Source organism: Caretta caretta, chromosome 1 (genome assembly GCF_965140235.1).
Source record: "Caretta caretta isolate rCarCar2 chromosome 1, rCarCar1.hap1, whole genome shotgun sequence".
NCBI lineage: Eukaryota > Metazoa > Chordata > Testudines > Cheloniidae > Caretta > Caretta caretta.
Window position 1 is genome coordinate 134,437,789 of NC_134206.1, and position 17,849 is coordinate 134,455,637.

General features: G+C 40.5%; 1 protein-coding gene across 3 annotated transcripts in view; it reads right to left on the reverse strand.

Moving 5' to 3' along the window:
* ARHGAP6 (Rho GTPase activating protein 6) overlaps positions 1-17,849 on the reverse strand; it is a 499,309-nt gene that overhangs the window by 99,738 nt on the left and 381,722 nt on the right. For all 3 annotated transcript variants that reach the window (XM_048860647.2, XM_048860656.2, XM_048860663.2), the window contains exon 2: positions 3,879-4,038. In XM_048860647.2, coding sequence (XP_048716604.2) covers positions 3,879-4,038 — 160 coding nt within the window. The remainder of the gene's footprint in view (positions 1-3,878; positions 4,039-17,849) is intronic.

The following is a 17,849-nucleotide window of genomic DNA, read 5'->3' on the forward strand; positions in this document are numbered from 1 at the left end:
TAATGTATTAATTGTCTTGCTTTCTCTCCATTAATTATTACGTTATCTCTATTGCTTTAGCTCCCAGATTCCCCTTTAAGTTTGGAGCCCCTTTGTGCAAGGACTACACAGTCACTGCCACCAAGGAATTTACCATCTACAATAACATACTCCAGTGTTTTCATTCCCACTGATATTTATAAAAGTCCTTTTTATTCTCCTTAATCCACTTGACTATCATTTAATCATGTTGCTGTCTTGATGTACTCTTTAGTCTGCAAGCCTGAACGGTCTTTGTATATTCTTGCTCCCTCTCTCTTCTCTATTTGCACAACTGTTTGTTTGGTTTTTTTAACTTCACATTTGGCCAATGTCACATGAAGCCACATTGGCTGCTTCTTGTTTTTGCATTTTCCTTTTCACATCAATTGTTGATTACTGTGCACCAATGATGGTTACTTTAAGACCATTCAAGATACCTTTCACACTCATGCACTTTAAAGTGATTTATGCTTGTCTTTTTTCCCCTCCCCCCTCAGCCCCCCATTGCATCCCTTCTCCCTCAGCATACAGGACATGGAGGGTCATTGCTCCCCACTGTGGCAATCAGACCATGGAGGTCCTTCACTGCCCCTCACATCTCAGGTATCTGTAAGGCCCCAGTTTAGGAAAACAGTTAATCACATGTTCAAGCCCCTCCCTATTCACCAAAGCACTTATGGACAGGTTTAACTTTTACCACGTGTTAAGTGCATTGCTGAATAGAGATGATCTACTGCAGGAATAGCCAATTATTTTTTGTCAAAGTCCAAATTTCTTAGACAAGGTACAGTCAAGGTCCAGACTCCAAAGAAACATTTTTCAACCTGCAAGTGCCCCTGTTCAACAAACACATTACACAATGCTGTGTAATGTACCCAGGGCCTATTGCTTATATTTTTAGTGCATTAAATGAAAAATAAAATCAAACCACTGTATAACCTAAAAATAACCTCCAAGAAAGATGTAATAAATTACATCTGAGACTTTGAGAAAGAACATATATAAACCATCAAATAGATGGAAATATTAGTATTAAAACACTTTCCTACAACTGTTTAAGCTTTGCATTTGTTTTGAGTTTCCAAAAAGTATTAATTTTGATTTTATCAAATAAAATAATTATAGGCACATTACCCCCCATGCAACTGAGGGTTACTATGTTTAAAGTTCCCCAATAAAGGACACTGTCGGCTGGGGGGAGAGTTGGGGAGGAGGGGAAGAGCTGAAAGGGAGATGGGGGATGGGGGTGCTGGAGGGGATATTTGGGTGGTGCTGGAGGGGTGTGCATGTACTGGGAAGGGTATTTGGGGGATGCAGGAGAGGTGTGTTTGTACTGGGAGGGGGCAGTTGGTGGGCGTTGGAAGGGTGTGTGTGTGTCCTGGGAGGTGGTACTGGAGGGGTGCTGGTGGGAGTACGTGCGGCCTCACTCTTGAGGTAGGGGGAAGTGTTGCTCCCTGTCATGGTGGCAAAGTGGTTGGTGCAGCCTGCCAGTCTGCACCTCCCAGCAGGCCTCTCCCCCTCCCCAGGGCAGGGAGTCAGAGCCTGGCTCTGTCACCCCTCCCAGCCAGGCTCTGAGGCCCTGCGGCAGGGCAGGCAGACTGGCCAAAAGGCACTTGGCAGCACTGCTTCCCTGATAGGCCAGGTGGCCCAGCTCCCCCCAAATCACCAGTCGCCCACAAGCTTCCTGCCACCTCACCAGCACCTGCGTGTTTGCCCACTTGCTCCATCCCTGTGCTGCAGCCAGCGGATGATGGAGCTGATGGGGGTTACCCCTGAGGGCATTCTGCACCAAAAAATTAAGAAGTCTGTGCCAAAAAATGTAAAATTCTGCACAAAATATTTTAAAATTTGGCAAATTTTATCTGTCAAATAAATGTGGAGACTCCAGCATGGCACTGGGGAGCACAGGCCACTGGCTGCACAGAGGTGGGAGATCACTCTGCAGCTCCCCGAGGGTCACAGACTCAGCGGTGGGGCTGCACCCAACCCTGACACAGTGCAAGGATTGGGCCTGCCCCAGAAACATCCTAGGGCCCTGCCCCTCTGTGCCAGGTGCACCAGTGTGGGCAGGCAGGCTCAGCCCGGCAGGATCCAAGTGTGGAGGGGCTTAGTGTGGGAGGATCCAGGTATGGGTTGAGAGGGTTCTGTGTGGGGCACTCTGGTGCGGGCGGCCCAGTGGGAGGATCTGGATGGACAGGGGGTTTTTTTGTTTTTTTTTTTTTGGGGGGGGTGTTCTGGGTGTAATGGTAATGGGACTTTGCAGGGGGCTCCAGGTGAAGGTGGTTGGAGGTCATAGGGAGAGGAGGTCTGTGGGGGGGGGACAGAGCTCGGCCGGGTAGGTCTGGGTGTGGGGGGTTTACTGAGGGAGTCTAATTGCTGTGGGAGTGGGGCTCAGTGAGGTGGGGATCCAGGTGCAGCTGGTTGGGGCTTAGTGAAGGGGTAGTAGGGCTCGGTGGGTGCCACCAGACTCCTCATTGTTTTTGTGGATACAGACGAACACGGCTACCCCTCTGATACTTGATAAACAAATTAGGGAAATAAAACCTAGATGGAGCTGGTGGGTGCATAACTAGTTGGAACACTGTTCCCAAAGAGTAGTTATCAGTGGTTCACAGTCATGCTGGAAGGGCATAATGAGTGGGGTCTCGCAGGGATCAGTTCTGGGTCTGGTTCTGTTCAATATCTTCATCAGTGATTTAGATAATGGAATAGAGAGTACACTTATAAAGTTTGCGGACGATACCAAGCTGGGAGGGGTTGCAAGTGCTTTGGAGGAGACGATTATAATGATCTGGACAAACTGGAGAAATGGTCTGAAGTAAACAGGATGAAATTCAATAAGGACAAATGCAAAGTACTCCACTTAGAAAGGAACAATCAGCTGCACACATACAATATGGGAAATGACTGCCTAGGAAGGAGTATTGCAGAAAGGGATCTGGGGCTCATAGTGGACCACAAGCTAAATATGAGTCAACAGTGTAACACAGTTGCAAAAAAGAAAACATAATTCTGGGATGTATTAGCAGGAGTATTGTAAGTGAGACACGAGAAGTAATTCTTCCACTCTACTCTGTGCTGATTAGGCCTCAACTGGAGTATTATGTTCAGTTCTGGGTGCCATATTTCAGAAAAGACGTGGACAAATTGGAGAAAGTCCAGAGAAGACCAACAAAAATTATTAAAGATCTAGAAAACATGACCTATAAGGGAAGATTGAAAAAAATGGGTTTGTTTAGTCAGGAAAAGAGAAGACTGAGAGGGGACATAACAGTTTTCAAGTATATAAAAGGTTGTTACAAGGAGGAGGGATAAAAATTGTTCTTCTTAACCTCTGAGGATAGTACAAGAAGCAATGGGCATGAAATGCAGCAAGGGAGGTTTAGGTTGGACATTAGGAAAAACTTCCTGTCAGGGCAGTAAAGCACTGGAATAAATTGCCTAAGGAGATTGTGGAATCTCCATCGTTGGAGATTTTTAAGAGCAGGTTACACAAACACTTGTCAGGGATGGTCAGACTCTAGATGGTCTAGTCCTGCCATGAGTGCACGGGACTGGACTCGATGACCCCTCAAGGTCCCTTCCAGTCCTATAATTCTGAAAACCAGGATCTTTTTAGGTCTCTCAGTTGGATATCCATAAACTGAGGCACTCAAAATCACTAGTTACTTTGAAAATCTTGATAATTTACAACAAGGTTATGATGATCAAGGAAAAACGTAATATATGATCATGCCAAGCAGTGACCAACATACTATATTTTTCTTCCCATGTTACTGTGACATGTAGTTTGTGGTTTACCAAACAGACGTTTAAACTTTCACCATTCTAAATAGAAATGATTGATGGAGCCTTACCTTTGGGAATAGTAATCTGACAACCTAGGTCACAGTCCTGCTGCAACTGATAAAAGGCCACTTCCTGTAGTCGGGCACGCTCCAACTCTGAAAGGCTTTGAACGGGAACTGACTTCAGCCGAACACTGCGCCCTGACATGCTGTTCCACGTGAAGTCACCCTACAGGAAATCAAGTGGAAAAACATGAAGCATCATATGCACAGTTTAAACAAACATACCCTTCTCTTTCATTGGTAAGCAAAACAACACAGGTCCCTTTCCTTAAAAATTCTCTTCTTGGACAGTCCTGATCTTTGAAATGTCATCTTTGTTTTCACAGAATCAATTAATCTATGCAAAAAACTAGGGCTGTAAAGCAATTAAAAAAATTAATCATGATTAATCGCACTGTTAAACAATAACAGAATACCATTTATTTAAATATTTTTGGATGTTTTCTATGTTTTCAAATATATTGATTTAAACTACAATACAGAATACAAAGTGTACAGTGGTCACTTTACAGTTATTTTTTTTTACAAGTATTTGCACTGTAAAAAAACAAAAGAAATAGTGTTTTTCAATTCACCTAATACAAGTACTGTAGTGCAATCTCTTTATCATGAAAGTTGAACTTACAAATGTAGAATTATGCACCAAAAAAACTGCATTTCAAAAATAAAACCATGTAAAATTTAGAGCCTGCAAGTCCACTCACTCCTACTTCTTGTTCAGCCAGTCGCTCAGACAAACAACCTTGTTTACATTTGCAGAGATAATGCTGCCCACTTGTTGTTTACCGTGTCCCCTGAAAGTGAGTACAGGCGTTCTCATGGCACTGTTGTAGCGGCGTGGCAAGGTATTTAAGTGCCAGATGCACTAAAGATTCATATGTCCCTTCATGCTTCAACCACCTTCCAGGGAACATGCTTCTCACTTTCTGGTGACATTGTAAATTAGAAGAGGGCAGCATTATCTCCAGTAAATTGAAACAAACTTGTTTGTCTTAGCGATTGGCTGAACAAGAAGTAGGACTGGATGGACTTGTAGGCTCTGAAGTTTTACATGTTTTGTTTTTGAGTGCAGTTATGTAACAAAAAAAAATCTACATTTGTAAGCTACACTTTCACGATAAAGAGATTGCACTACAGTACTTGCATGAGGTGAATTGAAAAATACTGTTTTTTTTATCTTTTTACAGTGCAAATATTTATAATAAAAAATAATATACACTTTGATTTCAATTACAACACAGAATACAATATATATGAAAATTTAGAAAATCATCCAAAATATTTAATAAATTTAAATTGGTATTTTAACAGTGTGATTAAAACTGCAATTAATCGTGATTAATTTTTTAAGTTAATTGTGTGAGTTAACTGCAATTAATCAACAGCCCTATAAAAAACCCAAAACAAAACAAAAACCCACCGCATAATTTCTACCCTGAAAACATTTACCTATTATTGTTGCAAAAACATTAGGATTCCTAAAGAACCAGGGGTGTAGGAGGGGGGAAGGCTGATCTTCCCAAGTTTTGTTTCTTTGTGCATTTGACAGCATTTTTTGTATACTCAGTTTCACACCATTTTTCCTGTATAATCAATTTAACATACAGAGATTTTACTGGACTCTTTACAGTACACAGTTTATTTTCCATAAGTGCTGATCCCTTTATGTGGGTCTGAAGAGCCACCTCAACAAAACCCCACCTCTTCCCTATGTATCCCCTCTCCTCCTCATGTATGTCATGCCTAGATTTATCCTAATTGAATGACAAGTTCCTAAACATTTGTCTAAACAGTCCTAATCAACATGTGTTAAAATAAATATAATATACAACATGAGATGCTATATATTCAATAAATACCCACTGAGTTAGGAAATCTAATCAACAGATTTAGCTATTCAGTCTCCCAGCTTTGGAGAGGAATATAAAATCTTACTCTGTAGGTCAATATTTCATTCTGATGAGGTAAGTAATTTTTTCTGTCAATTAGTAATAGTGAAATATACATATTTGCTTCAGGGTTAGCCATGAAATTCAAACTAACATTTCACAATGGAAGCAAAGTCTAAGTGGACATTTTTGTGGCATTGGGACAGAAAGAATTCCTTTGGTTCTTGAACAAATTCTGACCAAATTAAAAATAATGGTCCAGTTGCTTGAGCTGAGACTAGATAATCACAATGGTAATTTCTGGTTTTATAGTCTCTAAATCTTAGCAGGCATAATTTGAAGTACATCAAATTGGAGACAAAGGAGCTACACCAGCTGACATGTAAAACAAAAGATACTACGCAACCATATCTTGTCACAATACGCTGAAAATAGATCTGTCATTACACAATTTTATTGTCATCATAAGATATTTTGCCCATTTTTAACATGAACGTAAGCATCACCATCCTTTCTTCTCCTTCATTTGTTAATGAGTCACCTAGGATTCATCCACTTGGCTGTCCTTAAAAGTGAGATTCAAGGCCAAAGAGTAAGACTTTCCAGGTTGTGTGTTAGGTCATTGCTTAAGAGAGGGACTCTCATCTTTGGTCCTTGGCGACACCCAATAGTCCAGGTTTTTAATCCATGACTCATGCCTGAGGTCCCGGACGTATTGTGGTCTCTAGCAGTGCCTGAGTAAAAATAGTTTAAATCTTTATATATTTACTCAAAGTGAGTGAGATAAGCTTAGGAATGTGTGTGAGAGTGAGATAGCATGCTAATGAGTGAGACTTGACATGTAAAAGACCTAAAGGATCCTCAGTGAATTCAGTAGACATTGGATCAAGTCCCTTATGTAAAATATACAGTAAAGTATACAGTATATGTTCTGCACTGTGTTAGTGAGATACACATATATATTACATACAGAAAACTACATGAAAAGAACATTACGATTGCAGAGTCAAGCACCCAGAAGTTAGAAATGCCATAATTAAAGTAGCTCGTGCAACCATATAACATCCCCCTTGTCTGTACGCATTATGAGACTTTTTTTTCATCACAAACTCTCATTTCCTTAGGAGCCCTGACTCATTCAGCGCACAAGATAGACAGTACTCACTGAATGAGCAGCTGTTCATTATTTGATTTTCTCCCCTTTGTTCAAAGTGAGGTCCAATGCCTTATTTACTGCACACTGCAAACTCTGTTTTGAAGACAGAATCATTTATTTCCTCACCAGCTTGTCTAGAATGCTCAAAACTATAGCTTTTGAGTTGTTCACAACATTAATTAATGTATCTCCATAACATCCCTGTGAGGTGATGGAATACTATTACTCGCATTTTACAGATGGGCATCTTAGACAGAGATTAAAGTGAAGTTATAAGCAACTAAAAATAGGGCCTTATAATAGGAAGTGTTGAGCAACTTCAATAACAGACGGTGCTACCAAACACCACCTATTACACACATACACACAGCATGCTGGTACTTATAAAGTTTATCTGCTTTGCATTAAATGTGCATTCATGGTGCATAAAAATTACATAATATGTCAGAGCTTATCAAAAAGCACTTCTTTACAATAATCTTTTATAATGGAAAGTGTTAGGCAACCTGGATACAGGGGAAACCACAAGCTCAACCATATGCTAAATACACACCTTGTAATATATTCACATAAATTACACTGCACGTATACAGATTATATATCATAGAATTATGGAAATGTAGAGCTGGAAGAGACCTTAACAAGTCATCAAGTCTGACCCCCTGCGCTGAGGCAGAACCAAGTACACCTAGACCACAGCTGTCAGGATGGAGATTCAACAATCTCCCTTGGAAGCATATTCCAAAGCGTAAATACCCTTAAGATTTTACTAATATCTAACATAAATCTCCCTTCTGCAGATTATGTCTATTGCTTCTTGTCCTTAACTTCAGTGAACATGGAGAACAACTGATCACTGTCTTCTTTATAACAGCTCTTAATATATACGAAGACTTATGAGGTCCCCCTCGTTCTTCGTTTCTCAAGTCTAAACAGTTTTTTATCCTTTCCTCTTAGGTCAGGTCTTCTAAACATTTTATCATTTTTGTTTCTTTCCACTGGACCTCTCCAATTTGTGTGTTTAGTGTGGTGCCCAGATTTGGACACAGTACTCCAGCTGAGGCGTCACCAGTGCCAACCAAGAGCGGGACAATTACCTCCATATCTTATATACATCACTCTTGCTAATACAGCCCAAAATGAGATTAAACTTTTTTGCAACTTCATCGTATTGACTCACATTCAATTTGTGATTCAGCAGTATTAGCAGCTAGCCAGTTAATCCCCATTTTGTAGTTGTGCCTTTGTTTTCTCCTTCTTAAGTGAAGTACTTTCCACCTGTTTTTACTGAATTTCATCTTATTGAATTCAGACCAATTCTCCAATTTGTCAAGGTTGTTTTCAATTCTAATCCTGGTCTCCAAAGTGCTTGCAACCCCTCTCAGATAGGTGTCATCCACAAATTTTATAACCATACTCTCCACTCCATTATCCAAGTCGTTAATGAAAGTATTGACTAGTACCAGGCCCAGGACTGACCCTTGCAGGACAGCACTAGATACGTCTTCTCAGTTTGACAGCGAGCCATTAATAACTGCTCTGATTATGATTTTTCTACCAGTTATGCACCCATCTTATACTAATTTCATTTAGACTACATTTCCCTATTTTGCTTAGAGAATGTCATGTGGGATTGTGTCAAAATCTTTACTAAATCAAGATAGATAATTTTTTACTGCTTTTTGCACTAATGTATGCTAGAGGTTCACACACTGCTGAACAGGAGATGCAGATTGCTGCATGAAAGGGACTCCTCGGTACTATGTGAGCTGCTTGAACACACTAGTGCGACCCGGGACAGCTGCTGGTGAGCTTGGTGCCCACCCCAGTTGGTAGGGCTGGAGGTCGTACAGATATGCCAGAGGAGCTGCCTGAGCTGGGCGCTGGCTCTTGTAAGCAGTGGCCTGACATGCCATTGCTTTCGCCAATGCAGTTCCTGGTAGATCCCTGCAACTCCACAGATATCCGCTTTATATCCATAGATATTCGCATCCACAAGTATACATTTTGTATCCATGCAGGGCTCTACTAATAATAATGAGAAGTATTGACCACTGTCTTCTCAGACTTCCTACAAGTCTATCAAATGTAATGGTCTCCTAGGACCAACTTTTGCCTCTGCAGAGACAGATCTTGGCAGGGGAACAAGAGCAGGTCTGCTGTGCAAGGAGGGGAATAAGATTCTTGGGATTCACACTGTGCAAGGCACAGCTCTGGAAGCACCTCCTGTGCTGCAGACAAGGGCCATGGAGGGGAGAGGCAATGGACAGACCAGACTGCACATATCGACCTATTTTACTCGCATCCATATGGGGAGGGCACACTTGAAGTGATCCAAGGTCTACTCTACCAGTTGGGTGAAGTGCCTCCTTGGAGAGGCACCACAGCCAGCTACGGACAATACCTCTCCCCTTACCCTGAGCATTTTCCAAGCACTTAGCTCAGTTACTCGCTGTTGAATATATACCTTACACACATATATGCATGCACACATGCACACTTTACGTAATTTGTTATAAAGTGTTTGTCTACATGGAGATGTTAGTGCACAGTAAGCTACAGTGTGAATTTAAAGCACACTAGCTACTCCATACTAATGCCCCAAGTGAACACTCTTCTGAACACTGACAGTGCCCTCAGATGATTTTGCTTAGCACATTTCCAAGGTGTATTAAGCTGATACATACAATGGGCACTCTTAGGGTATGTCTACAGAGTTGCAGAGTTTTTGCGGTGTAAGTTTCACCGGTGGTAGGAAACCAGTGAAAGTAAAGTGTTGGTTTTGTACTCATTTAATTCCTCAGGCGTCAGAGAGCGTTTACATTAGCAGCACTTACCTCGCGGATGAAAGCAGCGCTCTAGGGCACCTATCCCACATGCAGCTCTCTCCATTTTGACTATGGGTCTTATGGGAAGGGGCGAGGGGTGATCGCGGGGCATCCTGGGTCCCTGCACAGCCTCCTCTCCCCAAATGCTGATCAGCTCCACTAGGTCAGCAATACTCCAAGCAGGGGATCGTTTGCTCCACGAAGCAGCCACTCTCACCTTGTCAGATAAGTGAGCACTTGCCAAGAAAACAGGAAGGGGAGTTTCAAAGTTCCCGGGGCTTTACAGCGGGAGGGGTGGAAGTCTGTTTACCCGGCGTCAGAGCAGCAGAGCTGCTGGCCAGAGTGGTCACCTAGGCATTGTGGGATATCCTCAGGAGGCTAAAAGCTCTATAAACAGGAAGAATGTCTTTACTTGCACATCACTGCAAAAGCATCACCAGTAAGAGCTGTACGCCTCTCATGGAGGTGGTTTTCTTTTTGTGGGGAAACTTCTCAGTTTCACTGCAAAATGTCATTGGCAAGTGTAGACACTCCCATGATTTTTGCGCAAAAAAGGGACTTTTTCCGCTTTAAATGGCAAGTGTAGACCTGCCCTTAGGAGTTATGTGAAGTAGCTAGTGCACACTAGGTACTGAGGACTTTTTCCTTGCATAGACAAGCCCAATTGTAGTATTGCCCAAAGTGTGCTAGACATTTTCTAAATACAGAAGAGGACAAGCTTAAAAGCCAAAGGATACAACATAGAAGGAAGTGATCAGGGTGATGATAGGACATATCTTGTTAGTTGCAAAGTTTTTCTGTTGATTTTTTTAAATCTTAAGCACACTGAAACCCCATCTCAAAATCCTCCACCCATTAATCAGCTCCATCTCCCACATCTCCTACCAGTCCCCAGCTTCAATTATATTTTCCATTTTGGCCCTTCAACCAACATTCAACCCATTTTCTCCTCATAAATGAGAAATTTGTCAGATAAATCAATAAAAAAAACCAGAGTAGATGGCTTACTTAGCATAAGGAAGACGTGCCTAACTCCACTTTCTGCTTTTGAAAATCTGCCATCCTTCCCAAGTTCATTGTAAATATTATCCCAACCTCGAGCATAGCCTTTTAATAGGAAACCAGTTTCCATTTTGCAAAGATGTTTTGAACAAATTTCTATTATGGGTAAAATTTCTGAAAGCACTTAACTGAAAAATCAATGGGACTTAGGAGACTGAGTGCCTACATTACTACTGAAAATTTTATCCTATATCTTTTAACCTCTCCTCCACAACCCCGGCCCTGTCCCCACAAGTCAATGTAGGCAATCAATAACCTAAGTCCTGATCCTTAGAGCCCTGTGTGGATGAAAAATTTGTATCTGCAGCAGATCTGCAAACATGGTCCGTGGATGTAAAGTGAATATTCACAGATTTGCAGGGCTCTAGATATAAAATTTAAACTCACATCTATCCACGATCCGCAAACCTGGTCTGCGGATAGCTGCATCCGCGGATGCGGATCTCTGCAGATATAAAGTGGATATCTGCAGATTTGCAGGATTCTAGTGATCCTGTTCACTCTCACTGACAAATTTTTCAAGGGATCCAGAATCAGGATTTAGGTTACTAATTACCTACAGCGACGGATTGAGGGTTTAAAACATGTAGCAGGTGCAACCACCAGGAATTTGAAGTGTGCACAGAGTGCAGGATACGGCCTCTAGTCATATTAGAAACTGTAAATAATAATTTTGATATAAGATTGGAATGATGATTTTATACTACAGCAGTATTTGTAATAGGTAATGGCTTTACTCCCTGCCATGTTTATGTTACAGGGTATACAACAAAGATTGTTACTATTAGCTGTACTTTTAATTAGTCATTTGTTCAAGTCCACTTGAGATACTTAAGATCAAAAGCCATTATGCTGGTTTGGTTTTTCTCCGGAACTAGCAATGCTTAGCCAAACGTAGTAGTGTTTAGAAGTGTATTCACTGTAAAATAATTAAATATTTTTTCACATTATAAAAATTATACTGTGGAAAACACGGCACATGCTAGTCGACATAGTGTTACATAGTTTTAACTTTCTTTGCTTAATTACTTCTATAAGCTTAGGAAACTAAGTATACAACTGCCACTTTGTAAACCTTTCACTTACACTGGTAATTTATTTCAAATCCTTCTAAAATTGTTTCCAGGCCTCTCTCAACCGTAGGAACTTTAAATTTTGACAGTTTATATCGCCCCAACTCAGCTTTCACGTTTGAACATCTAATCCCTCTTTTCCTCACTTTCCAGTTGTTGCCATTTGTATGGACCAATAAAAATACGTAAAAACAAGCTATTAATTCCAGTACAACTTTAATCCTACCACATAAAATCAATATAGAGAATACTAGATGTAAAATAGGAAGTGAATGAAGAATTAAGAAAAGGGAGGAGTAAATATCACTAAATGTCCATTATAGCACGAAATGAACATTGAAGGACCAAATCCTCTGTCCCACTAGGTACTCAAAGCTATCTTATTTTTCCTTTTGGGATTCTCCAAGTGTGCAGGAATGACTGGGTGGTGTAAAGGTGGTGTTCTTTTTTTATATCACTCTCTCTTAGCTTCCCCCTGCATAGGGGTCAAGGAGGAATGCTCAGAACTCTGGGTATCCCCTAGGAGCTGTTACAAGCTGGTGCACCTTAGAGCACTGAGGCTGCTCTCAATTGCGCAGGGTGCCAAACTGGCCCCAGCATAGCGGGAGATCAAGTCATGATGGAAACCCTTCTGAATGCTGAGACTGCACTATAATAATAAAGTGTGGGAAACTAAGGGCTACTACGTAGCCCAGAAACAGACCTGGTAAAAAGTCTGAAAACCAGGACACTAAGCACTGGGACTCTTAATTATTATTCAATACGAAAGTCTGACTTTACTAATGACTTCAACACACAGGGTGAAATCCTGACCCCATTGAAGTCAATAGCAAAAATCCTATAGATTTCAATGGAGCCAGTGTTTCACCCACAAGATTTAACATTGTGTTATAAACATCCTAGTACAGAGTCTCCCATTATGGTCAGAGTCTTTGCAATCAATACCGTTCTTAAGACATTATTACATTCTGAAGTTCTGTGTTGATATTGATTTATCTCACCCTGTAGAGCTACATAAATACTTTACCTAAACACAATACACTGACTAATATTCTGTACATTCAGCTAGGGAAATCTATTAGATTTGGCAAAAGATCACACTTTACAAACTATTATTTTAGTTGTCAATAGTTTTCAAACAGTAATTAGTTTGAATGTGACAATTTTAAAATACACACACACACACACAAGTTATCTTCCTCTCTTGCTAAATGCTCTGAACTGCCAACTGGAATCAGATGAACACAGGATACACGTTGCTAAGTTCTGCATAGCAAGACAACATGTGTAGAATACTGGAATGCTGACATCACCCACAGAGGAGAATGAATTCACACCCACACCAGAAATATATCACTAAGTAAGACGATATGATCCAGCCCCAGGGAAGATAAATATCATAGTTGTTGGCTTTCAGTCATCAGGAAAAAAAGTGTCCTACTAACATTAGTATAAGGATAAAGAAGGGATTTGGGAGCATACCCAAAGGTTAGTATTAGTAGCCCAGTGGGGAAAGTGATTTGCCACTACCTTTGTCAATGATTTCCTGAAGTCATCAGACTGCCCCAAATTGTTTCTTCAAGTTTATAAGTAAGAGCATTTTTATCACAGAGGGCAATTATGGGCTAAATGCATAAGGGAGAAGTCTTCTGATATGGTCCTTCCATTTCCAGACAAAACTGTTTATCATGTAAAATAGATTCAACCTGTATCTACTACTTAGCATAAAGATCATTCAAGGCTTCTGAAGACCCCATCTGAACTGTCCAAATATTTGTGACCCTCTTCTTAGAGCTAATATTTGTTTGTAATAATAAATTTCAAAACAATGAGTCAAATTCAATGAAGCTGGCTCAGCCAAGAAAGCCCATTGCAGTAGATGGAAGAATTCATCTGTCCGTAGGACAGCCCCCTGTTATGAATGGTTATTCATCATTATTATCTGAGTCGCTCTTGTAACAACGGAATTGATGTTTTCAATACATCAAAGCTGATACATTATCTGATGTCAATTTTCTTATGCTTGAATCTGGTCCTATACAACTAAAGCACATGCTTTACTTTCAGAACAAGAGAGAGTGGTCACCATTATGAAAGTCAGTATTTACCTATCATCTCCAAACAGGGGTATCTGAGATACCATTGTTATGTCTTTATCTTTAAAACAGGAAAACAGCTGTAGTGTCTTAGGGCTAGTCTATATTACCATGGCACTCAGGGGTATGAAAAAACACCCCCCCAAGTGATGTAATTACATCGACAGAAGCACCAGTGTAGACAGCACTGTATCAGCGGGAGAGTTTCTCCCGCTGACGTAGCTACTGCTGCTCATGGAGGTGGTTGAGTTCTCTCCCATTGGCACAGAGCAGCTACATAAGCAATCTTACAGCAATACAGCTGCGCGCTGTACGCTCACTAGTTTAGACATGGCCTTAGATCCCCTCTGTTTAGAAGGTGTTGGCAAATGTTGAATTTTTAATGGCACTCTTTTGTCTACATATAATTGGGTAATAGTTCTTTATTAAATGTAAAAGTGGTGATGTTTCCATTTTAAAATGTTAGTAATGTGAACTCTTCAACCTCTGTGGGTCCTGGCTCACCATAAGAACAGCCCTACTGGGTCCATCTAGCTCAGTATCCTGTCTTCCAACAGTGGCCAGTGCCAGGTGCCCCAAATTACTTGTTCTGTTCATTCCATTCATCATCCAAAGGGAATGAACAGAACAAGTAATCATCAAGTGATCCATCCCCTGTGGCTCATTCCCAGGTTCTGGCAAACAGAGGCTAGGGACACCATTCCAGGTCGTCCTGGCTAATAGCCATTGATGGACCTATCCTCCATGAATTTATCCAGTACTTTTTTGAACCCTGTTATGGTCTTGGCCTTCACAACATCCTCTGGCAATGAGTTCCACAGGTTGACTGTGCATTGTGTGAAGAAATACTTCCTTTTATTTGTTTTAAACCTGCTGCCTTTTAATTTCATTTGGTGACCCCTAGTTCTTGTGTTATGAGAAGTAGTAGACAACACTTCCTTATCTACTTTCTCTACACCAGTCATGATTTTATAGACCTCAATCATATCTCCCCTTAGCCATCTCTCTTCCAAATTGAAAAGTCCCAGTCTTATTAATCTCTCCTCATACTGAAGCTGTTCCATACCCCTAATAATTTTTGTTGCCCTTTTCTGAATCTTTTCCAATTCCAATATATCTTTTTCAAGATGGGGCGACCATGTCTGCACATAGTATTCAAGAAGTGGGAGTACCATGGATTTATACAGAGGCAATATATTGATATTTTCTGTCCTATTATCTATCCCTTTCTTAATTATTCCCAGCATTCTGTTCACTTTTTTGACTGCCACTGCACATTGAGTGGATGTTTTCAGAGAACTATCCACAATGACTCCAAGATCTCTTTCTTGGAGCAAGAAAGGTGAAGTATGATCTCCAATACTATTATATTCAGTGGGAAAGAATTGGCAACCCATACAAACAGGACCTAGCTAACCTGCTTTTATCATGGGTGTGCACAATATTGCCAAAATCAAGTTTTAAAAGTAATGAGATTTTAAAATTAGTACATTTCGAGTTCTTTATTTACTTTTAGGCTTTTGAGCCTAAGGGTTCTTGTTTTCAAACTTTTATCTGCAATCACCTGGATTAGAAACTTAATTTAAAAAAAAAATGAAAGCTGAGATTCTCATGTAATCTCATGACTCCAACTGTTTGGCCTTTATAAGAAAAACATCAAATATCACAAGACTCACAATAAGATTGGATGAGTTAGCAATGTGTGTGTACTTATATACAGGGATATCTGTGCACTGTTCATGCATCTCTATTTAGCAGAATAAATTTATAAATGAAAACAATCCGCATTTGCCAGTTTAATCCCTGCAACTGAGTTATAGCATTAAAAATGATTATATCTACACTATTCACGTCCACTTTTTCTCTTACCTGATCCATTACAATAAAATGTTGGATCACTCAACTTTTTAGCAGCCTTTGAAGCCTGTAATTCAATGTAAACCACTCTTTGTAGTGTATCAGTGACAGCTCCCCTGATTCAAAACAATACTTTATGTAAAATCTGCCATTGCCTAAAGAAAAGACCTTTGGACTTAAAATAAAAATTAATTTGTTGGTCAAATGAAAAAGCTATAGTACTAATCTATATGTTATGGCTGGCTGGAAAACAACAATTCTGTTTCATGGGGGGTGGAAAAAAACGAATTCCAAAATTTGTTTTTCTTCTAAGGCACAACAAAAATGAGACCTTCTGAAATTTTTCGCAAAAAAGCACAAGTGCAAGAGACCCACCCCAAGAGCTCGGTAGTTCAGGCACTTGCCTGGGATGTGGGGAACCCTGGTTCCTGCTATGATTCAGGAAGAATAGAGACTTGAACCTCCCACCTCTCAGGTGAGTACCCTAGCAACCAGGCTATTCTGGTGTCTCTTGCATTCTCATCTGCAACCTGAGACGCCTTCCTGACAGCATGTTTGGCTGAAACCCGCAAGTTTCACAAAACACATTGGTTTCAACAAAAGAGCATTTTTGGATGGGAAAAAGTTTCATCAGTTTACTATACCCCAACATTACAGGTTATCCATTCCATTGAGGCTGGATTTCTGCAATGCCCTGTAAATGTGGCCATTTTTCAGGATAACTGGAAACTTCAGCTTGCACAGCACATGGCTACTCACTTACACTACTTCTCACAAGGAGCATATTATATCAGTTGCTCCGCAGTTGACTAGTTTCCAGTTTTGTTTCCAGCTGCAACTGAACTCCGCAATTCCTCTCTGAAAGATTTTAAGTTTTGCTGACCTTCAGCCCTGTTGCAAGGTCTATCTATTGCATCAGGCTTTTCTCTGAATTGTGGGAGTGGGGGTGCTGAATTTTGTGGGAGGTTTTTATGGTAAGGGGAGTTTTCTTTGAGTCATTTGAGTTTGTGTTGTTATTCACTCATGTTGCCATTATTTTACAACAGATGTACAGCACAGACACCTAGAACTGGTAACAGGCATACTTCATATATTGAAAAATAAATAAATACCTCTTATGAAGAATTTTTCAACTCATGTGCTACATAACTGCTCCACCCATTCATGTTTGTCCTCACACCTATGCTGCTCATGCGTTCTCTCTCTTTCTCACATCCCCCCACCTGCCCTGTCCTGCTCATTGATTTATAAAGTAGGAGGAATTGTAACACTCTGAGTAGTCAGTTGCAACTTTTGACAAGGACCCAATGTATTCCAATATTTGGCACTGTGATATCTTCTGTATTCCAATTCCCAACCACAACAAGCAGCTGCTTTAATAATTCCGCTGCTCAAAAAAACCCTGCACAGTTCACTCTCAGAGCAGAACTTATATTGAAAATCATAACAGTGGCCACTAGCTCAAATGTATGCAATATAGAGTGAAGGCTGATGGGCACTCACAAGTGCTCCCATTTTATCAGTTTGCCCTCGTTTATGCATTGAATTAGCGCTGGCTCCTTTTGGGCTGATTTCTCCTGCATTTGGGGATCATGCAGCACATATGAAAGGTCACCACTTCCATGTTACTTGGTGAAAACATGTTTACAAAATTGTACCTGCTTATTTGCAGTTATGGACATATGATGCTAAAACTAGATTGATGGCTCACTGTACAAATATTTGCTCTGACACCAAAGCCGCTAGAGTGTTCCTTGATTTTCTTTTCAGTAAATAGGTTATAGTTCCATAAAAACAATATGGAAAAATTAAAAATAAATAAAATTTAAAACATTATACATCAGCAGGAAGTATCAAGAGAGGAATCTTTTATAAATTACCCTCTAATCTCAGGTACCCCAAATTGAAACTGTGTGCCTGCTAACTCGGCTGTAATGTCATTCTTTGCTTTAAGCAGCTCATTTATTTTGGACAGGAAGAGGGAAAACTAGCCCATAAGTTCCCAACGTTATGAAA